The sequence below is a fragment of the Jaculus jaculus genome, chromosome 19, assembly GCF_020740685.1.
Source record: "Jaculus jaculus isolate mJacJac1 chromosome 19, mJacJac1.mat.Y.cur, whole genome shotgun sequence".
Classification (NCBI taxonomy): domain Eukaryota; kingdom Metazoa; phylum Chordata; class Mammalia; order Rodentia; family Dipodidae; genus Jaculus; species Jaculus jaculus.
Genome location: NC_059120.1, coordinates 38,901,507 through 38,926,989, shown reverse-complemented (window position 1 = coordinate 38,926,989; position 25,483 = coordinate 38,901,507). Strand labels below are relative to the sequence as shown.

General features: G+C 40.4%; 2 protein-coding genes across 9 annotated transcripts in view; both read right to left on the bottom strand.

Annotated features, from left to right (window-relative positions):
• Nucleotides 1-14,555, bottom strand: part of Phtf1 (putative homeodomain transcription factor 1) — a 59,614-nt gene extending 45,059 nt beyond the window's left edge. For 3 of the 8 annotated variants that reach the window (XM_004667553.3, XM_045138607.1, XM_004667554.3), the window contains exons 1-4: nt 14,175-14,555; nt 13,850-13,924; nt 13,210-13,266; nt 235-304 (exon numbers count right to left, since the gene is read on the bottom strand). In XM_004667553.3, the coding sequence (XP_004667610.1) occupies nt 235-304; nt 13,210-13,266; nt 13,850-13,894 (172 nt within the window). In that variant the 5' untranslated portion in view covers nt 13,895-13,924; nt 14,175-14,555. Of the gene's footprint in view, nt 1-234; nt 305-13,209; nt 13,267-13,350; nt 13,436-13,849; nt 13,925-14,174 lie in introns of those variants that run through there. The other 5 variants (XM_045138609.1, XM_045138611.1, XM_045138608.1 and 2 more) reach the window with 4 other exon arrangements.
• Nucleotides 14,556-20,007: 5,452 nt separating this feature from the next.
• Nucleotides 20,008-25,483, bottom strand: part of Rsbn1 (round spermatid basic protein 1) — a 54,873-nt gene continuing 49,397 nt past the window's right edge. Inside the window, exons 5-7 of the mRNA XM_004667551.2 lie at nt 24,519-24,686; nt 22,064-22,172; nt 20,008-21,144 (exon numbers count right to left, since the gene is read on the bottom strand). Coding sequence (XP_004667608.1) covers nt 20,674-21,144; nt 22,064-22,172; nt 24,519-24,686 — 748 coding nt within the window. The 3' untranslated portion in view covers nt 20,008-20,673. The remainder of the gene's footprint in view (nt 21,145-22,063; nt 22,173-24,518; nt 24,687-25,483) is intronic.

Sequence of the window (25,483 nt, the reverse complement as noted above, 5' to 3'; positions counted from 1 at the left end):
CATAAGGAAGATACCTAAAACACAACCAATTGTGCCAGTATAAAATAATAAAATAAAAAAACTAGGTTAGGTGGCACATACCTGCAATACCATTACTGGGACAGCTGAGGCAGGAAGACCATGAGTTTGAAGCCAGCCTGAGCTACAGAGACTTTTTAAATAATGGACAGAGGTGGGGGAAGAATATGAATATGTAATAATATGTATAAGAACCAAATCAAATTTATAACTCACCTCGGATTAAGTCAACATCAATCAAGTCTGGCTTTATGTGACCCATCTTTTTTGGTTTGTTTTTAAAGCCCTATGATAAAACAGAGAAAAACCATAAATAAACAAAGAAAAAAAGTTTTAAGTATGAAAGATAAGCTGTTTCTTCTCTTTCTTTAGGTGGTGGTCAGTGAAGAGCATGTGAGCTTATGAAAAGCTGCCCTGTTCAGTTTCTCTAGCTGAGTGCTTGTTGCATGGTCATGTTTAGCTTATGAAAACTCCTCAAGCTGGGCACTTAGAATTCCCATGGAAATGGTTAAGAACCTCTGTGCACGTAAGTATAGCTTATAGACTTGGGCTTCACTGTAGGGCAATCAAGGAGAAAGCTGACCACTTCACTGACAGAGTTACCCAAAGGTGCTTTCCTGGAGTCACACACACACACACACACACACACACACACATAAATCCTCCAAAATTCTCCTTGCTTGAGGGTTAAGGAGTTGGGGGTTTCTGGAGTGTAACTTTTACAGTTAAATCAAGGGCTTGGAACAGTCTTCATTATCTTATTTGTACCTGCCCTTCACCATCCCTGGAGCCTCTCCAAATTACCACAAGCTTCCTGGCTAAGGGCACTGTTGTCTATTTAAGGACTGAGGACAAGGGAGAGCAGGAGGCCTGGCACTTTGGTATACAAGTTCTACTGAATCTGTGATTTTTTTCATATGTTTTTGCAAGGAGAGAGGGAGGGAGAAAGGGAATATCAATGAATGAGGATAGGCTTTCCAGGGCCTCTTGCCACTGCAAATGAACTCCAGATGCATGTGCCACTTTGTGCATCTAGCTTTATGTGGATGCTGGGAAATTGAACCAGGGGTCATTAGACTTTTCAGGCAAAAGCCTTAACTGCTGAGCCATCTCTCCAGCCCCAAATCCTTACTTTTAGCCCCAGAGCTCATCTTTGTGTCAGATGAAACCAGACACATCCAAGTTCCCAGATTCTCTGGGACTCCTGCTGGCTGCAATCCCAGTTCTCCTCCAACCATTTTTCTTCTTCCAAAAATCTGCTCACTTCTCATCTTCAATCTTATTCCTTGGCTCTGTGTATATACCCATTTGATAAAATCCCTTTATGTACCCCTTTAATGGAAATAATTCATTGACATTTTTTCAGAGAATGAAGGATGAACACTTTCACAGCCTCAATCTTCCATACCTTTCAAATTAAAATAGCTTCATTTATAGAGCTATTACATACTCTATATTCATTCCTCTTAAAATTTTCTAATGGTTCTTAAACTGATCATTATTGCTTCAAAGAGGTGACATTTTCTCAGTTTTATTAGCAAGGAGACTACATATTTTAGAGAAAAAACTCAGGGTTGAAAATCATAATAAACTAGCCATATGTTGAGTATAAATTTGTGAAATTATCTTTTGAGTCTGTTTCAAACTCCTGGCTTATAACAGTCTTGTTCTGTTAGCATTGATATTTTAAGAGATCAATTTTAGGCCTGGAGAGATGGACCAGTTGTTAAGACCATTTCCCATGCAAGCATGAGGGCAAAAGCAGGCCTGAGAAAGCCTGAGTTAGATTCTCCAAACACTAAGTGTTGCCACACATGCCTATAATCCCAGTGGAATGGGGAGCAGAAACCAGGGAATTGCTAGGGTTCAGAAAAATGCCAAGATCTAGAATCAGTAAGAGACCCATCTCAAGGAAACAAGCAAATGGGTGACAGAGCCTTAACAACCTCCATTCTCCTCAGGGGTACACACACACATGCGAGGGGCACACTCATCTACATGTACACATGCATCCACACTACACCACACACTACACACTAACACAAGAGATGAACTGGAAAAATGCGAGACTCTTTTGACATGGATGGTATTCCTGAGAATAACAGCAAAGTTGTCCTCTGGCTTCAACATGAATGCACAAAGATGCATGCTCAACTAGAACTTGTGCATGCTAATTCTTAACCAAGTCTTTTACATTAGACATTTACCTTCAAAATTAATATAAAAACTTAAGATAATATAATTTGCTATTTCTCTACTCAAAATGGTATGGCAGTATTCATCTTTAGCTGTTTAACTAAATAGATAGTGTTAAACAATTTCAAATGAATTCTATGTTTCTATTCTACTCAACAGTAACTAAAAATTTTATAGAAATATGTCCTACCCTGTAAATTACAATACAATTAAATTTAAGAAGTCAATTTCTGGGCTGCAGAGATGGCTCAAAGGTTAAAGGCACTTACTTGTAAAGCCTGGTGGTCTGGATTTGATTCCACAGTATACATGTAAAGCCAAACACAGAAAGTAGCACAAGTATGTGGAGTTATTTACAGAGGCAGAAGGCCCTAGGGCACTCATATTCTCTCTCAAGCTTTTACAACTTTACAGTGGTAGGAAAGCATTTCATAGAACTATACTTCAAATTTTGGATTTTCATCATTTCATGGGCTAACAACAGAATACAATACTCTTGTGATTCTGGGTAGGGACAGCTCCCAGTCACTATTGGATCACACAGGTAACCCGCCCATCCTCTGCTGGGTGCTATGTTGCTAAACTGGGATGTTCAGGAGTTTAAGTGAATTAACATTTTCAGCCTACAATATTTTCTATTTTGGCTCTATCAAGACCATACCCCCAACATAAGTTTAGAAGTATCTGAACATTCACTGTGGAATGACCACATCTAACTAATTAGCATATGTTCATAAAGTTACTTTTGTGGAAATAACATGTTAGACACATTCAGAATTAGTCAAGAGTATTATCCCTATTATACCTATTATCAGCATGTTGTACATAATATCTCTTGACCTTAATACAGTTACATTTCTACAGTGTCTAGTTCTTTAAAGATGCTAATTATGGGTTTTTGTCTGTTTGTTTGAATTTTGAGACAAGATCTTACTATGAACCCCAGACTGGCCTTGAACTTGTGATCCTGCTACTACCTCAGCCTCCTTCACACATACGGAGATTTTAGGCAAGCACACTGTTTAATTATGTCTTTAAAATTACATTTTTAAAAACTTTTTATCAACAACTTCCATAAATGCAGACAAAATACTATGATCATAATCGCTTCCTAATACTCCCCCTTTTCCCTCCCAAATCCTCCCTCCACTGAATCTCTTCTTTCCAACCAGTCTCTCTTCTATGTTGATATCATCATTTCTTTTTTAAAAAATATTTTATTTATTTATGTGTACATGTATGTGTGAGAGACAGAATAGGTACACCAGGGCCTCCTGCCACTGAAAATGAACTCCAGACAAATGTGCCACCATGTGCATCTGACTTATGTGGGTTGTGGGGAATCGAATCTCTAGGTCCTTAGGCTTTGCAGGCAAGTGTCTTAACCACCAAGCCATTCTCCAATCCATCATTTTTTTTTTTCCCCTCCTGTTATGCAGGTTTTGTGTGAGTAGTGTCAGGCACTGTGAGATCATGAATATCAAGGCTGTTTTGTATCTGGAAGACAGAATTTTAAGCAGTCCTCCCCTTCCTTTGGCTCTTATATTCTTTCTATCACCTCTTCTGCAATGGCCCCTGGGCCTTGGAAAGTGTGATACAGATGTCTCAGTACTGAACACTCCACTGTCACTTCTTCTCAGCACTTTGGTGAATTTTGAATCACCCCAGTAGTTACCACCATCTGAAAAGAGAAGCTTCTCTAACCAAAAGTGAGAAGTGAGCATTAAAATATTGGCATAAGCATTACGTGTTTAGGGGGAAGTTTGGTGGGCATATTATATCCACTTAGCCAGTCAACAGTAGTAGTTTTGTTTTGTTTTTTTTCCCCTAGGACTTATGACTTCCCCAGCCATAGGCTTTTGACTGGGCTTTTGAGTACCAGACATGAATTCCCACCCATGGAGCAGGCCTATAAGCTGACAGTGACTGGTCTTCCCCAAAACAGACATGTAATGGCACCAGTTGACACTTTTGCCTGACTGTCCAGCTGTAAAACTTGCAGGGTCCTTTATTTATTTTCTTAAAGTGAGATATCGCTCTAACCCAGGCTGACCTAGACCTCACTTTGTAGTCTGGGCAGGCCTCAAACTCATAGCAATCCTTATATCGCAGCCCCCTTGAGATTAAAGGCATGAGCCACTATACCCAGCTAAAAGAGTCGTCATTGCTTCTTTTCTCTTTCTTTCTTTTTCTTTAGGCCTCAAATATCTGATGAACTTTACCTATTATTTTATTTATGAGGAGATATTAATGTGCTAATGCAAGTTCAGAGCACTGGATGAAAGCTTTGGAATAGAATCCTCACTATAGAAGAGTAGCCAACCATTTCACTACTCAGTATTAGATCTTTGCTCATGGTGAGTTTCTGCAGAAATTCCGCTCTCCTATTTGGAGGTAACAAATGTAGCCACTAAGGTCATTTAATCACCAGCACTAGTCCAGCATCACTCAATTCTCATTTCTGGTGCAGAATACAAAACTCTGGGTCAGCCAACCAGAGAAAAGCTTCAAACCAGTCTTCCATCAGAAGATGAAGCAGCCTTGTGGAATGAGAAAGACGACTTGGAGACTGGAGAGATGGATCAGAAGTTAAATGCAGTTGCTAGCAAAGCTTGATGGTCAGGGTTCAACTCCCCAGTATCCACGTGAAACAAAGCCAGATGCACAAGGTATCACATTTGCAGTAGCAAGAGGCCCTGGCATGCCTATTTCCTCTCCTTCTTTCTTTCTCTACTTGCAAATAAATAAAAATTTTAAAAGAGGGTTGGAGAGATTGCTCAGTGGTTAAAGGCACTTGCTACAAAGCCTGATGGCCTGGGTTCAATTCCCCAGTACCCATGTAAAGCCAGATGCATAAAGTGGTGCATGCATGTGAAGTTCTTTTGAAGCAGTAGCAGGCCCTACTGTGACTGTTTCTTCTCTTCTATCACCTTGTCTGTTCTCTCTCCTTGCACATAAATATTTATTGTCGCTGGGCATGGTGGCACACATCTTTAACCCCAGCACTCAGGAGGCAGAGGTAGGAGGATCACCATGAGTTAGAGGCCACCCTGTGACTACATAGTGAATTCCAGGTCAGTCTGAGCTAGATTGAGACCCTACCTTGAAAAACAAATAAATAAATAAACACAGGAGTTTTACTGGCTTTCCCTTCTGTAGACACTTCAGTGCTTACTTTCTTCACTTTCCATCCACTTTCCAACTTTGAAAATTGTACTGCTAGCCCTCATTTAATGTGGCCTCCTCCTATTCATTAGTTCTTGTGAGCTGATACCTTTATTGGTTGTAATTGTAGGTGGGTTTCAGGACAAGACCTAATGGAAATTAATGAGTGTACTCAAACTGTCACCTTTAATGGGGAGGCTCATGTGTCACACCCACGATCTCGCTTAAAAACTAAAACATAAATACAGCTGCAACAGCCTCAGAGCTTGGTAAACTTGGTCCCCAACCCCGCTCAAAGGTAAATAGTGGTTTTCACACAGAGGTTTGTGTTCTCATATTCATCAGAAAAAAAATTTACAAAAAAGATAATTAGAATGATTTGTTCATCTTAGCAAAGACATGGCAAACTACATGTTAAATAGCAGTAATTAAAAACATTATTGGGTTAGTCTCACTCTGAAGACTCAAGTGACCTTTATCACTAAAAATAATGTCACACAAATTTAATATATTCTCTCAAGAAATTTTGAGCACAATTTTCATTGTGAATACTATAAACATTTGTGTACTTCATGTTTCTTCTACTACTGATGTAATTTTTTTTAAACTTTTTTTTTTAAATTTTTATTTATTTATTTATTTGAGAGCGACAGATACAGAGAGAAAGACAGATAGAGGAAGAGAGAGAAAATAGGCGCGCCAGGGCTTCCAGCCTCTGCAAACGAACTCCAGACGCGTGCGCCCTCTTGTGCATCTGGCTAACGTGGGACCTGGGGAACCGAGCCTCGAACCGGGGTCCTTAGGCTTCACAGGCAAGCGCTTAACCGCTAAGCCATCTCTCCAGCCCCATAATTTTTAAAAACGGCTTTTGCTGAAGTATGATTTACATATTATTAAATTCACCAATTTTAAGTGTACAGTTTTAGTAAATTATTTAAATTTTTAGTAATTTGGAATGCATAATACTTCAGGCCTAATATATACCTATCACCCCAAAAAGTTCCTTTGGACCTAGATATTAGTCCATTTTTCATTACTACAATGAAAACTACAGGCAACTTTATTATAAAAGATAAAATGTTTATTTTGGCACACAGTTCTGAGGGATAGTCTGGGGATCAGGGATGCAGAGATGGCTTAAGGGTTAAGGCACTTGCCTGCAAAGCCTAAGGACCCATGTTCAACTCTCCAGATCCCATGTTAGCCAGACACACAAAGGTGAGGCAAGTGCAAGGTTTCATATGGCCACTAGGTGGCACAAGCATCTGGAGTTTGATTGCAGTGGCTGAGGCCTTGGTGCGACAATTCTCTCTCTTTCTCCTCCTCTCTCACTCTCTCTAAAATGAAACAATAAATTCTGGGTACCACAATTTCTGCTGCTTGCTGGCTGCCTTGAATCACATGGAAAGAGACAAGGAACACATGTACACACATATGACTCTTCCGGTCTCCCACTGCTCTTACAAGCCACCAGGATATAAGCATGGTGGCCACACTCTCATGACTTTATCTAATCCTAACAAACTCTGAAAGGCCCCACCTGCAAACACCACAATCAGATTACATTTCCACCACATCCTAATACTTCAAAATGGAGATTAAATTTCAACACATGAACCCATGGGGGACACTCAGACATTGTAGCCTATTTGTAGCTAGAAGGCAACTACTGATCTGTTTTGTACCTTTATAATTTCTAGACATTTTATGGCAACACAATCACACAACATATTGTGTTTGTGTCTGGCTCCTTTCACATGGCATGGCATTTCGCTTGCAATAGGTATTAATAGTTCCTACTGCTGAAACATTCCACTGTATGAATACATGTGTTTAACTCAGCAGTTTTGGGTGATTTTGAATAAAGGTGCTATGAGCATTTGCATGTACTTATCTTTGTAGGAGACTTGGAGAAATGCTGAGTTGTGTGGAAAGTTTTATCTTTTTAATAAACTAACAAGATTTTCTGTTCTCCATGTTGGCCAGCAGTATGGGTTTTGGCTTCTCCATATCCTTGCTTGGTATATAGTTAGTCTTTGTCATTTCAGCCATTCTGAGCACCAAATGGTATCTCATTGTGGCTTTGAAACATTTTTATTTATTTATATGAGACAAAGAAAGTATAGACAGGCACATCAGGGCCCCTGAGACTGCAAATGAACTCCAGAAGCATGCACCACTTTGTGCATCTAGATTTATGTGGGTGCTGGGGAATCGAACCCAGGCTATCAGGCTTTGCATGCAAGTGCCTTTAACCACTGAGAATCTTCCCCAGTCTCTCATTGTGGTTCGAGTATGTATTTCCCTGGTGACTAACAATGTTAACCACCTTTTCAAGTGCCCAATTCACTTTTTTTTTTTTGTAAAATGTCTATTCAAGTCTTTTTGCCCAGTTTTGTTTTGATTTTGTTGTTGTTTTGTTTTCTGAGGTAGGGTCTCACTCTAGTGGAGGCTGACCTGGAATTCACTATGTAGTCTCAGGGCAGCCTTGAATTCACAGCAACCCTCCTACCTCTACCTTCTGAGCGCTGGGATTAAAGGCATGTGCCACCATGGCCGGCACTGCCCAGTTTTTAAATTGTTTAGTTCTTCATATTGTATTAATATATACATGTATATATTCTGTTGCAGTCAGGTTCACACTGCTGGTAGAAATCACCTTGACCAAGAGCAGCTTGTGGGAAAAAGAGGTTTATTTTGGCTTACAGGCTTGAGTGGAAGCTCCACGATGGCAGGGAAAATGACAGTATGAGCAGAGAGGGTGGACATCACACCCTGGCCATCATAAAGTGGGCCATAGCAACAGAGAATGCAAAACACTAGCAAGGGGAAACTGGCTATAACACCCATAAGCCTGCTCCCAACAATACACGGCCTCCAGGAGGCGTTAATTCCCAAACTCTATCAGCTGAGGAACCTAGCATCCAGCATACCTAAGTTTATGGGGGACACCTGAATCAAACCACCACATATTCTTTCTATATATTCTGAATATAGATGTTCCATGATATATTACAGAAATTGGGCAATATTGCTATCTTGCCTCCTGAGTTGCATCAATGTATCCAGTTTATCTTTCATTATTTTGATATATTTTGAGAAGTTGCTAATGTTGATAAAATCCTATTAATTTTTTCTTCATGCTATTTCCATGCTATTCTAGCACTCTACCACTGAGTTAAAGCCCAGCCTTTTTATTTTAAGGCAGGGTCTCACTATACAGCATAGGATGGCCTCAAACAATGAATGATCCTCCTGCTTCAGGCTCCTGAATGCTGAGATTACAGGCTGACTAGATGTCACAGTGCTAGAAAGTGCTATGCAAGCTAATGGGGGAGAAAAGTCAAACAGTCTTAACTAGCAGTAAACTCTGTAAGGTACACAACTGAACAACCAGGCAAGATGTACTCACTGGTTTAATGCTGACATGATGGTTATGGGAGTAACCAACTGAATGAATTTGAGGCCCATTCCAAAGAAGGAAGTTCATACCTGGAACTGCAAACCTAGTCAAAATCCTATGGCTGGGAAGCTACTACTGTTGTTTGGCTAAATGGAAATATTGTGCCCATCAAATTGCCTCTAAATACATTTGTGCTACTCATAGATTGTGCTGCTCTCAGCTTTGGTCAGAGAAGTTTCTGTTGCAGATGGAAGTAACTACTCATCAAAGTGCTGAGAATAAGTGACTGCTGAATGCTCAGTGCTAAGTGACACATCCCTATGATACCCTCTAAGATTCAGGGGACATAGTAGAAGAGTAGACAGAAATAACATAAGAGCCACAACATGGGGAGGAGTGCTTTGGAACACTATATTCTGGACATGAAGTAGAAGTGGCCGCTGCATTCACAACCTTATAGCAACTGTCCTCACCTGCACAATATTGGGCCCTTCAACATTCTGCAAGGAATGGTAGAAAAAGACAGAAAAAAAAAAAGCAAAGTAGAAGAGTGAATAGATGGAAAGGGTACAGTGGAAGGGGGAGGGCAACAGGATATAAGCAAAGATAATAGAAGGAGGTTATGATCAAAATACATTATGTATATGAATAAAAGGCTAAAGTTGAAAAATCTATAAATTTTTATTTTTAAGTTGAAATCTCTAATCTTTTCAAGTGACTTTTGTATATGGCATAAGAGAAAAATCTATTTTTATACTTATAAGTACCCAACTGTTCCAGAACCACTTACTAAAAAGACTTCAATAGTATCTGTGTCAAAAGTCAATTTATAGGAGCTGGGCGTGGTGGCGCACACCTTTAATCCCAGCACTCAGGAGGCAGAGGTAAGAGGATCGCCATGAGTTCGAGGCCACCCTGAGACTACAGAGTTAATTCCAGGTCAGCCTGAACCAGAGTAAGACCCTACCTCAAAAAACAAAACAAAACAAACAAACAAACAAAAAAATTATTAAAATGGTAAGGACTGACATATGCATGCTGGCATGTGTGTGGATACACACGTACAAATAAATTAAAATGTTTAAAAACTCATTTATGGGATACCACTCACTCTACCTTCCATACTCTAATCACACTGGAACCCTTGCCTTGTCCTCAAATCCTAATAATGCCGTTAATACTTTTCCTCTTGTGCTCAGTATCTACTAAAATGCCTTCAGCATAGTTACTCAGTTCTTGTCAGAGTTCCTAACATTTTTATTGATTCAAGTAATATTTTTAAAATTTGTGTTTTATGAAATTCTGATTATACTTTTATAAAATACTTTAAAATGATATAACACTATTGTGATCTGATCATAATATTTTTTCCTTTAATTTTTTTTTGCTGTTGTTTTTGAAGTAGAGTCTCACTGTAGCCCAGGCTGACCTGGAACTCACTCTGTAGTCCCAGGCTGGCCCTAAACTCATGATCCTCTTATCTCTGCCTCCTGAGTAATGGATTAAAGGCATGTACCACCATGCCCGGCTTCTTTTCTTATTTTTAATTAGAGGTATCTCTTATTTATCAAAGATCTAACTAAATATATTTTAAAAGATTATCTGAACCAGGCTTGGTGGTACACACCTTTAATCTCAGCACTCAGGAGGCAGAAGTACAATTACCATGAGTTCAAGGCCACCCTGAGACAACTACATAGTGAGTTCCAGGTCAACCTAGGCTTGAGAAAGACCCTACCTTAGGGGGTGGGGGGGGAGCCTGATACATGGGTGGCATAGTCACTTACTAGTTTTATTGTTGCCTGCCACTCATTACATTGCTGCTAAATTCAAAAGTATCTATTAAAGAGCTATTAAGCAACTTATTCTATGAGAGAAGAACAGGTATAAATAGGCATAATGAGCTGGGGCATGGTGGCGTAGAGGTAGGACCAATGTGGGTTCAAGGCCAGCCTGGGACTACAAAATGAGTTCCAGGTCAGTCTGGGCTAGAATGACACACTACTTCAAACCTTCCCCCAACCACCCTGAAAAATAGGTATAATGTATGGAGGTCAATTAGATACAGCAACAGACAGGAGTCCTAGTATAATTCAAGATGTTCTAAGACTGAGATACAAACAACATTCCTTCCTTAAAGCCTAAGAAAAGGGGTTGAGGAGATGGCTCAGTAACTAAAGACAATGTTTGCAAAGTCTGCCAGCCTGTGTTCAATTCTCCAGTCTCCACATAAAGCCAGACAGGCATTCATTTACAATGGCAAGACACACACACACATGCAAATAAATAAATAATGTTTTTTAAAAATCAAACCTATAAACACACACAGGTAACAAGTAACTTGGCTATGGCTCCCTAAAAGGAGGCTGTGTGTTAAATGGTATTTGAATAGTAGTTGAGAAAATCAAAATTGGTTAGAAAAAGGTTTCTTACTCTTCAGTAAAAATTAAAAATCCTTTTAAGAACAAGGAAACCAAAACCTAAACAAAAGCACACTAACTTGTTCAGGATCACAAGAGTAGAGGTCATAAAACAAGACCTAGTTCCCAGTTCTAAGCCTTTCCTTATTACACTAGATTTACTATGACTATGGTTCAGTAGCTCACACAAGAATAATACAACAGGGAGCTGGAAAGATGGTTCAGTGGATAAAGCAAGACAGAGTGTAAGTTCAGATGCTGAGGCAAGGCGACTAGGGAGGTGGAGACAGGGCAGATCATGGGCCACATAATATGGCAAACCCAGCAGAGAACAAAGAGACCTGCTGCAAACAAGGTCCAAGGCAAGCACTGAAGCTGTCCTCTGCCCTCCACATGCGGATCCCAGCATGCATTTACCCACACTCACACATGCACATACACACACCAAAAGACTCTTAACAAAAATTATCGCAGGACAAGATTTATAGTTTAAAAAAAATAAAATTTAGGACTGGAGAGTTGACTTGTCAGTTAAGGCGCTTGCCTGCAAAGCCTAAGGATCTAGAACCCATGTAAGCCAGATGCACAGGGTGGTGCATGCATCCGGACTTTGTTTGCAGCAGCTGCAAACTCTGGTGCACCCATTCTTTCTTTCTTTCTTTCCGTCTCTCTCTCTCATAAATAAATAAAAATGAAAGAAAAAATAATATTTGGAGATTTCTTCATTTTAACCCCACCTCTCATTACTATAAATAAGGACTATACAAAACCGTGAAAGGGGGCTGGAGAGATGGCTCAGCAGTTAAAGGCTCTTGTGCAAAGCCTGATGGCCTGGGTTCAGTTCTCCAGTACCACATGAAGCTAAATACACAAAGTGGCACATGTGTCTGGAGTTCATTTACAGCAACAAGAAGCCCTGATGCACCCATTCTGTCTGTCTCTCCTCTCTCACATACACTTTCTTTCTCAAATAAATATTAAAAAAAAAAAAAACGTATAAAGTTAGTTGTGTACAATGTAATTCAAACAGCTTTTAGTGAATGGCTTATAAAGGAATGCACCTTAAATGACAGTTAAACATATCTCAACACTGATATTGAAATGTCCAGTCTAGTCAGTGGGAGTTAAGAGGAGAACACTATTAAGTTAAAGTGCTAATACAGAAGGTCTATAACAAATCTCTTTTAAGAGTCCAAAACCAAGAAGCTACTGGCATGTATGATCACTTTCCAAGGAAATGAAACCCAGAATCTATAGATCTGCATTCTTTGAGAGCCATGGTTTGTTCTTCCAGCTCCTCCACCTCAGTCAAGCCTATCTAATTACAACTAGCTACCAAGCAACCATTCAGTGACTAATTTGCACCCCAGCACTTCTTGTGCCCACCCCCAACTCTGAAATACTTGAGAGAATTTAACCCTCCCTATCCTATTACAAATCAATAAACTGGCATTCTGAATTATACATCAGTAATCTAAGAGTATGCTCATCCCTAGGAGTAATGTACAAAAAAAACTTGAAAAACATGAAGGTGATACTCTGAACATTGAAAACCTGAGGCCCACGGGCTGATTCCCAGCCAACAACGAATTCTGTTTGCCTTGCACAGAGTGAGCGATGGCGACAGTGAGCAGGAGGAATACAGAAAAGCAAGAGGAAAAGAAAGAAAAGGACAACCAATCTCTTAAAAATGTATTTCTCACAAAATGCATACTTTCAGCTTCTCTTGAATAATCTCAAACTCTGGCAATAGTGGATCTGAACTGCCAGATGGTAAAAACTGACCAGAGCTGGGTAACCATACTCCCATCCACATGGGACACTGGCTACTGTGGCCACATATTAACTGTCATTCAACATGCATGCACTGTTGTTTTTCTTACAAAGTTCAAAGAATGAAAGAATGCCGTATGTGGTGGATAAGTGTGTATTCTTAAAAAGTATGATCCACTCATTATATTAATGTAGTGAGACAATGCTAGAATTGAAAAAAAAAAATCAATTTACCTTAATCTGAGTCTGTTCGATTGACTTTTCCCATATCTGCTGATCATATGCTCCAATCTGAAATAAGGAGCAGGCTATTTAAATGATGCAAAGGCAATCTTTATATTTAAGTCAAGCCTCATAAAGTTGTGAATCTATTACCAATATCTGGAAAATGTGTTTCTTGGGTTAGAATAAGTCAATACTTCCAAAGATTGCTTCCTTCAAAAATCGAAAATGGTTGGATCTAAAAAGTAAAAAAGCAACACCTAAATTCAAATTAAATACCACCTTAAAATATCACTCCCTAAGAAAATCATCAATAGGAATGCCAGAAAGGAATAAAAGGGACAGCTCCAAAAGATGACAGTATCAGTCTGAGCCATGAAGATAAGGGCTTTATTTTATATCTTTAAAAGAAAAATAAATTTCAATCAGAAGCAAATTATTGAAGCATTGCTGTGGGTTGTGTATGTGGCCTAGAGGAGGTGACCTGGAAACTGGGTTTTATTATGTATGGCCTTGTACATCAATCTTTTCCATTTATGTTGAGGTATTATCTAAGAATACATGACATTACCAAACTGAAGGAAAGGTAACATATTCGTTATCGGAGCTTCTGCGGGACGTATGCTTTACCAGTAAAAAGTACTGATATTACCTTCTTCTGATACCACGATATAGCATCTCTCTCATTTGAGGCCATCTGTGTCTCCAGCCGGGGAGTGGGATTTCACTGAAAATGAAAGGACTCAATGAGTGCAGCTGCTGAAGGTGACTGTCCCCCTCCGGGAAGGACACAAAAGCCGCTTCTCTGGGCCTCCCCACGAGCTGCTCTTTCCCGGCGGCGGTATGCCAGGAAGAAAACAAAAACCAAACAGCTGGGTGCGTGTGCCCCGGGTGCCGCCCGGGGGGGAGACGTCCAGGCTCCGAGCCGCCCGCCCTCCGCTCCGCTCCGCTCCGGCCCGGCCCGCTCGCTCGCTCACCTGGTGCCCGCTGCCCGGAAGGCTGGCGGCCGGGACCCCGCTGCTCAGTGGCCCCGGCCGGGCCGTGAGGCCGGGGGCGAGGCGGCGGGCGCCACAGGCCGCATCTTCCCCGCACAGGCCGGGACGCCGCCGGCGGGGCCGTTACCATGGAGACCGCGGCGGCCGCCTCAGCCTCGCCGGCAGCCAGCCCGTTGCCACAGACGCCGACCTACGGGGTCACGGGGTTGGCCATGAAGTCAACAAAGAACGACCGAGAAAACGAGAGGCGCAAAAGGAGACGGGGGCTTGGCGAGGCAGGTGCCCGGCCCCTGGCCCTGGCCCCGGAGGAGGCGGCGCGCGTACCTCCCCGGGAGGGACCGGGCCGGGGCGGCCGTGACTCAGCCTGCCCGGGGCCGGGCGCCAACTGCTGGGCCCGCCTCGGCTTCCGCTTTCCGGCGCTCGCCGCCGAGGTGGCTCCGCCCCCGCCGCGCCTTCCCGCCCGCCCGCCAGCAGCCCAGGAGCCCGGCGGAGGAAGCCCGCGGCCCCGGAGCCGGCTCCCCCACAGCGCCCCGCGCGTCTCGACCTGAGTCTCCCCCTCCGACGTGCCTGGAGCCGGCCGAGTCTTTGCAGGAATCATCTGCATTTCTCCGCTCCGTACCAGCGCCCCGCCCCGCGTCCACGTCCACGCGGTCCAGACTGGGCCCGGCGCGAGCCTTGCACCCACCCGGTGCCCGGTGTTTGTTGGCTGGCAGGAAGTTTGGTGGCCCCGGAGGGACTGCAGAGCCTGGCGAGCTGCGGCTTAGGGACTCGGGAGCTCCGGTACCCCGGCCTAAGGAGAGCGGACACCCATGGCTTGGGGTCATCTCCCCAAGTCAGAAACTGATGAGTGGCTCGAGCAGGCACAGGGACAGCTGCTTTCCACCTCTTCCCAGAGCATCTTCAACATGTGCTGTGCGCAGCTTGTTCATAAAGGCCACTCTTCGCCCGGTTTGAAGTGGTGTTCTGGCTTCACAGCACTGGGCGTTCACAGATAACGCCAGTGGTAGATAACAGCTACCACTTGACAATCTGTAAAGCATAGTACTTCACTCCCACAAATACTCTTATGACCTACTAAAACCGTGTCAAATGGAAATTATCCCCACTTCACAGATTCAGAAAATCAACACCCACGAAGCTGATTTACCCTGGAACTATGTAGTCACAGGATGGCCTCGAACTCTCTGCCATCCTCCTAAATATGCCTCCTGAGTACTGGGATTAAAAGCGTGGGCCTCCACACCGGGCCTGATTTTTTTTTTCGTTTTTTTTTTTTTTTTTTTTAATTTTGGTTTTTGGAAATGGGGTCTCACTTTGTAGTCTCAGGCTAGCTCATAGTGATTCTCCTACCTCTGCTCCCCAACTGCTGGGATTAAAGACATACGCCACCATGCCGGGCTCCAATTTTTTAAAAACTGTTTTACGCACATATTGGCAGTGGTTTCCACTGATTTGTCCCTTAACAGCTTTTCCCTTCTGTATTGCTGAATATTATAATTTTATTGGGTTTCAAGGCAAATGACCAAGTTAAGGATAAGTGACAATGAAAAACTAGTAATCCCTTTAAGGCCTAAATTACATTAATAACAAACACTTATCACTTGGTTGCTTAGCACACAAGATTTTGGGGAAGTGGGTGGAACTGCCAGGTAAATGGAGTTAAGGACAGCCATCAGAAGTAACCACCATTTTTCAGGAGTCTGAAACTGAAGCGCTTCCTTAAGCTGCCTGTATAAGACATGAGCAGCTTTGAACCCAGAACTCCATTCACATCAGTACCTAGTACTGAACTGTGACTTTAGGAAACTCACTGAATCCAACCAACCACAGGCTGTGGAGATTCATGAGACAGCCAGGTCATATGAAGTACCTGGCCCAGGGCAGTTATTACTGTGACTTCCTAGTACTTCACTCCTCCTCCTTCACTCCTACTGTACCTCACCACCACCACCACGATAACGGCTGCCAGTGCTTAGCACAAGTAACTCAAAAAGTTCACACGAACAAAGCTTAATGAGGAAAAATAACTACTTTGATACACCCATCAGCATCTGAAAAGTCTAGATCTCATCTTCATTAACTCTGCATTTTCAAGACTATCTGCCATGCCAGAAAGAAGCTGACTGTCCTAGTAGATATAAACAGTTTAAGTGTCAACAGGCAAAACCCAAACTTCATTTTCTTCCCCAAAACTATTTGCACCTCAATCTGGTTGGAATTTTCCCCAGACATCAAGGATCTTTTCTTTGGCAAAGAAAAAAGACTTAAAAAAAAAAAAACTTTAAATAATGCATAGAGATGGGGAAGGGGTTAGTACTCCTAAAGTAGGTTCTAGATACCTAGACTTCACATGTGCTATTCATTTCGTAATCAAATTTCAGTAAAGGACAAATCAGACTTTGTTTATTAAAAAAATACTTTACAGGAGGAAAAAAAAACTATGCATTCCATTGTCCTATTTTACAAAGAAATAGCTTAACAATATAACACACTTAGACAGCTACAAAAAAGCACTGTGTTAAAAGGATTATTATTCACACAAATTTAGATTTGACTATTCATTAAAAACCTTTTTAAAACACTTGTTAATGTCAATAAACAAACTAAGGCCACACAAACGCAAATAGTCCGCCAGGCAAATTATACATTTCATCTATATGCAAAGACCTCTTAGATAAATTAAAGCCACAGGAAAAAAAGGACTTAGCTGCCAATCAAAATGAAGTTTAGTCACAGAAAACACTATTACATGAAAATTTACAACATGTGATAAAGTAGTACGTATTTCTTTAGAGATAATTGAAAAGTGCTATATTTTAAGAGACAGTGGTCTCAACTACATGCACAAGTGGATCCTAAAAAATTTATGAAGAAAATGGAAGGCCATAATATTTATGGAGAGATACTTGCTTTTAAAGCAACAAACTTCTAAGATGAGGCTGAGTCCTTTATGCACTTAAGATAAAACATCTATTGTGCATTTCCTCTATTCGCATGACCAGTAAAACATCTACGAACTGTCTTGGGAACACAAAACTTAGCATACATGTGAACCTCTGGCATGTGCTACTGAAAGGTTCATTTTTTAAAAAAACCTATAATAATGATGATTAGAAATACAGATTCAATTATCCTAATTATCCCCAATAAATGCAAATAAATTTTAATGGCAAATACAGATGGAAATAGAATGGGCTGATATTAATAATCAAGAATATATGCACAAAGAATAAATTTAATGGATTTTGCAGTCTTGTTCCTATATTAACTTTCCTTCTAAACAATAATACTTATATTAGAAAAGGCTATAAGCAAAAGTTTCTCCAGTCATTGAATGTGACTTTTATGCCTATTAAGACTAATGACAATTTTTTTTACTGTTTAGCAAATATTTAATAAGCTCCTTTTCCCTGTACAAGAGCTTGTAATTAGTCTACTGATGGTCCAACTGTCTCTGAGGGGACAGGGCACTTTCCAAAAGTCTTAAGTAAAAATAATGTACCAGTTAAAGCACTGAGTAAGCAAACTGAAAAATAAAATTAAATTTAGGAATCCATTTTTAAAGCTAAAACTTTGGAAGCGGGAACCAGTATGAAGGCTTATTATTATTGCTTTATGAATTTGGGATAGTGCTTAAGAATAGTAATCCTACTCCTCCTAGCATAGCTTGATAATAATAGAATGACTTCTGGGGCAGGGGGAAGACTTTTTAATGGTTATCATAAAATCATTCTATTTGCTATTAGGAATATTCATTTATTAGGACCTTTCCATAAGCATATTTTAAAAATATCCCTCTGCTCCACAAAGCACTAAAACTTACAACCACATTCTGCAAGTAATCTCAAAAGTTGGCACAATAGATAATATACCAAAAAGGAAGATCAGCTTAAATTTCAGTTACAACTTCACTGCCATCACTACTTTACAAATCAGAGGACGCCAGATTGTTCCATGCCTCACTCCACCAAAACCTAGTAATTTAATGATTTAGAAATGTGATCTGTGTATCACTCAACTAAGATACCATTTTGAAAGCAGTAAGAAATTCAGAACTTGTTTTTTATATTCATCAGTCTTTAAAGCATGCTATCAAAATCTAATACTCACATAGGACATTCAGTTTCCAGATACATTACTAGCTAAATGTTTCTCTCCATCCTATTGCAATTCTAACATACAATGAATTTATTAGTACATGATTTTAAACATTTTTCTATTCCTTTAATATGTTTATATTGGAGGTGAGGGTAGAACAAAGTTTTATACAAGGAAACTGGGAGTTTGGATTGTAGGTCTTTGCAGATCCGCTGGTTCCTGAGTGATTATACACAGTGCTGGCTGTCAGGAGACAGTCTCTCCTTGTTTATTAGTAACGACCAGCTTAGATGACAGATGGCATCTGCTGGATGGCAAGTGGGAGATGGGGAAATCAGATCTTGGAAGACAAGAAAAACAAAAATAAAATTTTTTGCTTTAACAACCTTTTTCTTCATGATTATTTTTAAAAGTAAGTATCGCCTGAGAAGAATTTTACTTTGCACAGCCTGGTAAAGCTCTATGAAATTCTTCTGGACAGAAAAATAAAAATCAGAAATAACCCAAACTCATACACTTTATGACAGGCCCCCTCCCCCACAAAATAACAACAAAAAACACCCTCAAAGGTCCCTTAAAAACTAGTCTTGATAAACTAGAATTTACCCTAGAATTTATACACAGGATTTTAAAACACCCCTGTAATAATCACATTACCTTTCATATCATTCTAATTACCTTATTTACAAAGATAACTAAAGCCAACGTCACTTCCAATTCATAAATGGTTTACATTGAAATGTTTCCCTATTTATTTTTCTTCATCCTTTGTAACAGAGAATACACACATATACATATATATAAGGAATAATACAGATCCTAACTAATCACTGGAGTATTTGCTGATGGTTACTTCTCTATCAGGTTACACAGTGACCTCTATACTCTGCTAATATGCATTTAACTACACAACAATATTGCACAAAGTAATATTTATAGAAGATTTAACCTATTTCAGAATAGTTTAGAGAAAATTCATATTTGATATTCAAAAGATGCAGCTATGTTTCAGGGTGACAGACATAATAGAGCAGCATCTTTATTTCTTTTGCCTATGTTAATGCAAATATTTCAAATCTCACCATCCAAGAAAAAAAAATCAAATTGCACTGTAACCAGGTAGATACAAGAATCTGGTCTTAGGTGTGGGGAGTACTCTTCCTATAATAAATAAAAAGCCTACTCTGATATTAACGAAGAGAAAGTATAATGGGTATCGCAACGGCATTCTAAAATAACATCAGACCACACTAGCTGTAGGAAGCGTGCTTGAAAACTAAAAAATAAAATCTCAGGCACTGAGCTTCAACCTACCTAAAACTTGAGGAGAAAAGTCTAGTGTCCTATTCCTTATGAGAAAATGGCAACACAGAGGGACAGCAAATAAACCCAGCTATTCACCAGATGAAACTGTAAAGTGTGTCAAAGGTAGATACTTATCATGAAGAGGTTGATATCAAATCACAAGAATAATTTCTCTGAAGTCTGATGTTCAGACTAGGGCAGCCCTCATCAGAAAAACTGGTTATCATTCTCTACAGTTGGTGTGTTTGGGATCAGGTTAGGACACAGAAGTATCCATATGAAATGTGAAGATAGTCAGATGCAGAACAAGACTGTCAGGTCAACATTATCTCTTTTACTCAAAGTATCTCCATAGTCACCTTATATTCTATAAGTGAAAAGTGAACCATAGATAATGAATGACCAAGGACTATTCATCTTTACATTCGTTTTTAATCAGAATATCCACTGGGCTTTAAGTAACAGACACAAAAAAAAGACAGTTTAGATCAGAAAGTGCTGTGCTTTCTCTTTGCTAAGAAACCAGAAAGCCACTGAATTTTCCTCAGAAACTACTTGTTCTTTGTGGTTGGAATTAAATAATTTTCTTGCCTGTGTACCAGATGCAGGACTTTTTTCCTGCACCCAACACTAATTTTACAGTGAAAATGTGGTGTGTGTCATAAAGACACAAGTACTCACTCATAAATCTGATTTCTACCACAAAAAAGCAAATATGGCAAGAGACAAGGCAAGATATAATTAATTAAGGGAATTCAATAATTTATCAAATGAGAATCTGTTATTCCAGAGAATTCTTGTTTTGATTTGAAGAAGAGACTGAATTGTTACCTCACACCTTAAAACAGAAAGTAGCAGCAGACCCACTATGACATACTGTACTAACAGGATAAGATACAACTCTTAGCTTTGCATAATCTGTGTAAAAAAGATATGCTTGACATTTGTGGAATGTCATTTCTCTTTATAGAATTATAGGCAAGATTTCTCCAATAAAACTTAACTTAAGCCAGTTATAAAACTATAACTTCACATCAAAATTTAAAAAAGTTAAAAAATGTGTTTGAATATGTACAGATCACACAGGAGTGCTTGAATGTTCCTGTAGATTGTGGTGCTGGTCAGAGTCCAGTCTACTTTCCACCTTGAAAATGGGAAGAGGCTGAGTCTTCTGATCCTGCTGGAGATGAAGTTCTGACGAAGGTGGGAAAGATGAAGTAGGTTTCAAAAGCTGCATCTCTGTGCATGTTTCCTCAGATTCTGTTTTTATCCTCACACATGGGGAGTCAACTTCTAATTCTCGCTTTCCAGTTAAACCACAGTCCATACTAGAATTGCTTTCTGTGTTTTGAGTGGCTTCCACAACAGGGTGGTACTGTTTAAGCCTTATATGCCATGCTAAGCTGCACACCGCTGACACCGTTTTGAACTGGTGAATGACATTTCTAGGGATGAAGTAGATGTCATTGTCACAGAGCTGAATTCTGGCGTAGCGGATGCCTTCCCGCCTCATTTGGTTTAGCTTTGCTTCATCCACCCACTGTACACACTAAAGAAAAACAAAATATTGTAAAAACTTTAAAATATGTGCTAGTTTAGTAAAAACACCTAATTCACTAAAGAACTACTTGGGACAAACTATTACAACAACAATCAAACTCAAGTTAAGCACTACGAAATTACACAAAATTTTCTAAGCTGTTCTGTTGTCCAAAGTTTCACTTGTATGTTACCCCTCTGTACTAAAAACAGACATGTCAAATAGACTGTGGGGTCACTTAAGTACTTGAAAGTGAAGCTCAATATTCTTTGCCACACATACAGACCACAGTGTCTTCCAACCTTTTATAGTTAAGAAGCCACAGGACAATGCATTTAATAAGAGACACTTCTTGCGGCCAGAAGTAAGCAGTCTGGATCCTTTGACTATCTCAGACCTACGTGCTATCCCAAAAATGTTGCTGTGGAAGCTCAAAACAATTTTTTTTTTTTTTTTTTTTAATTTCAAGGTAGGGTCTCCCTCTATCCCAGGCTGACCTGGAATTCACTATGTAGTCTCAGGGTGGCCTCAAACTCATGGCGATCCTCCTACCTCTACTTCTGCCTCCCCAGTGCTGGGATTAAAGGTGTGCCCCTCCATGCCCAGCATTCAAAACAATTTTTTTTTCCCCAAGGTAGGGTTTCACTCAAGCTCAGGCTGACATGGAATTCACTCTGTAGTCTCAGGGTAGCCTCGAACTCATGGCAATCCTCCTACCTGTGCCTCCCGAGTGCTGGGATTAAAGACATATGCCACCACACCCTGCTCAAGCCAATTTTTAACACTGTCCTCTATCATACAGAGAATTTAATCAAAATACAACTATCCCGTGAATCCAACCATGAAGACACAAAATAAAATGGGTACAAATACGTCTTCAAATATAATGTTTTTTTAAAAAAGGTAATCAGAAAGTAAGTATTATTACCTGGGATACTGGAGGTTCATGAAGGTCTAACTGGAGTCTCTGTACAACATCAGTAAAATCCTCAGCATGAAAACAAATCACATCTTTGGTTATGCGAGGTTGGTCACTCCTAGTATTAATGAAATTACATTTTAGGAACAAGCATACACAATGGAAAATGATGACATTTACAGTTTTCCAGTTTATAGAAATATTTGCAACAAAAAAACGGTTTTTGCGCGTTTGTGTGTCCATGCACATGTGTTCATGTGGAGGCCAGAGGATGACACTGGGTCTCTCTCTATTGCTCTCCACCTTAGGTACTGAACTACATCTCTCACTGATTCCAGAGCTCACTGACCCAACTAGTATAGCTAGCCAGTTTGTCCTGGGCATTGCCTGTCTCCGCCGTGAACACTAGGACGACAAGCATGCGCCGTCAAACCTGGCACTTACATGGGTGCTGCAGAGCTGCACTAGGCCCTCACACTGGCACAGCACCTAACAGCCATGCCCCAGCCTTGAAGGCATATCTTCTAAGGACAATGTGTGTACTTGTTTCTGTAATCAGCTGTCAAAAAATAAAAGTTTAAAAACCATGAAAAGCAAGTTAGTTATTACAAATTTCAAACAAAAATTGCTAAAAAGAATACTTTTAGTCTAAGCCAGGCATGGCTATACACACCTACAATTCTACCACTTGGGAGGAAGGATGAGACAAGAGGATCCAAAGTTCAAGGCCAGCCTCAACTACACAGTAACACCATGTGTCAAAAAAAAAAATTTTACTCTAAAGAGGATTCATTTGCAGTTCTCTCATCAGTTTGCATCTCTGCCCAGAGTCTGGTTGCAGCTGGGCTCCAGCTGAATGTAAAATGTTGAACCACAGAACAGTAAAACTACAGAAAACAGTCTGGTAGGTCCTCAAACATTAGAAACAGAATTACTATAGAATCCAGCAGCTTTACTTCTGGGTATAGACACAAGAGTATTAAAAGCAGGGGGGCTGGAGAGATGGCTTAGCGGTTAAGCGCTTGCCTGTGAAGCCTAAGGACCCCGGTTCGAGGCTCGGTTCCCCAGGTCCCACGTTAGCCAGATGCACAAGGGGGCGCACGCGTCTGGAGTTCATTTGCAGAGGCTATCTATCTCTCTCCCTCTATCTGTCTTTCTCCCTGTGTCTGTTGCTCTCAAATAAATAAATAAAAAATGAACAAAAAAAAATATTTAAAAGCAGGGGCATGAAGAGGTATTTGCATTCCTACATTCATGGCCAAATAGCCAGAAAAGTAGAAGTGACCCAAAAATCCAGTAAAAGACTTTAAAAAGTTGGGTTATGTATGTAAAAGGGAATATACTCAGCTTCAAAAATGAAGAAAGGAAGGATACTAAGTACAACATGGATACTCCCTAAGGGATATTATGAAAAGAGAAACCAGTTACAAAAAGAAAAGAAAAAACACTAAAAACTAAAAACACTACTGATAGGATATACTAGAAATAGTTAAATTCACAGAAACAAAGTATAATAATAGTTACCAAAGCCTAGAGATGCTAGGAATAGAAGGTAAAAGAGCCCTGGGACCTTACATTTCAAATTTATAAGATCAAAGTGTTCTAGAAATCTGTTTCACAACAAGGTGATTACACTTACATTTTAAAAACATACAGATAATAAAAGATGTTATTTTTTTTATTTATTTATTGAGAGCAACAGACAGAGAGAAATAGACAGATATAGAGACAGAGAGAATGGGTGCGCCAGGGCCTCCGGCCACTGCAAACGAACTCCAGACACATGCGACCCCTTGTGCATGTGGCTAATGTGGGTCCTGGGGAACTGAGCTTCAAACTGTGGTCCTTAGGCTTCACAGGCAAGTGCTTAACTGCTAAACCATCTCTCTAGCCTATTATGTATGTTTTATTGCCACAGCTCAATAACTGGTTCCTGGAGCTAGAGAGAGAACACAGTGGTTAAAGATGCTTACTTGCAAAGACTAATGAGGACCCACATAAAGCCAAATACACAAAGTGGCACAAGCGTCTGGACTTTGTTTGCCCTGGCATGCCCATACATATTCTCATTCTCTCCCTCTCTCTCTCCCTCCCTCCCTTTCTCTGTCACCTTGCAAATAAATAAAATACTTAAAAAAAAAAAAAAAAACTGGCTCCTGACCTTTTAAAAAGACAACATTAGGGGACTGGAGAGATGGCTTAGCAGTTAAGCACTTGCCTGTGAAGCCTAAGGACCCCGGTTCGAGGCTCGATTCCCCAGGACCCATGTTAGCCAGATGCACAAGGGGGCGCACACGTCTGGAGTTCCTTTGCAGTAGAGGCCCGGGCGCTCCCATTCTCTCTGTCTCTCTCTCTCTAACTGCCTCTTTCTCTCTCTGTTGCTCTCAAATAAATAAATAAAAATGAACAAAAAAAAAAAAAAAAAGACAACATTAGCCTCCTTAAATGAGTGCCATCAACTTACCATTCTCCGAACTGTACAGCTTTCAAAACCCCAACAGCAGCCGTACTCTGCCAGTCAAACCCCTGACCTACATGATCAGCATGAGCTCTGGTCCTATCTTCAAAGAGGACTTCCCGGGGTTCACTGGTCCGAGGTAGGTACTGGAGATTTTTAATTTCATTCATTGATCTACAGTTGGTTTGGTTGTAAAACAAAAGGAAAGCAAATGAGGAAATAACAAAATTAATATCAGTATGGAACAAAGGTCTACTAAAATATCAGACTTACATAAGGACTGAGATGGGTACAATTATTTTCAAAATTAACATTTAACATATTATAATGATTAATGTGGTTTTCTTCCTTTCTCTGTAGACCATATAAGTAGAAACTTTACCCTGTTAGGCTCTAATGCACGGTCTGAACATAATAGTTGGTTGTTTGGCCATGAAAAAATAAAATAAAGCTGTATAATTTTTATTTGTTCGTTTATTAATGAATGTGTATGTGTGGAGAGGAGTGCACCAGGGTCTCTTGCCACTGCAATGTCTATCCAGCTTTACGTGGGTGACTGGGGAACTGAACCCTGGACCAGCCTATAATATACAACAAAGAACCAACACCCAAGAGGGCAGCAGACCAGCCCAGCAGACTTGTGAGGAAAGCCTGAGTAAAAGGAGGAGGGGTATTATAATGATAAAGAACAAAGCTGAAGTGAGGAATGAGGTTACAGCTCAGCAGGTAAGAGTACATGCCATGCAATCAAAAGAATGTGAGATAACCTGAGTTCAAGTTTCCAAAAAAGCTAGGCATGACTTGTAACACTAACCCTGTAAGAGAAGAGAGACATTGGTGCTCACTGGTCATCCAGTTGGACTGCAAAGAACAACTGGGTTCAGTGAGATTCCATCTCAAAGAAACAAGCCGAACAGTGACAGAGGAGGACACATGATGTTCATCTCTGGCCTCTGCAGCTGTGCACACAC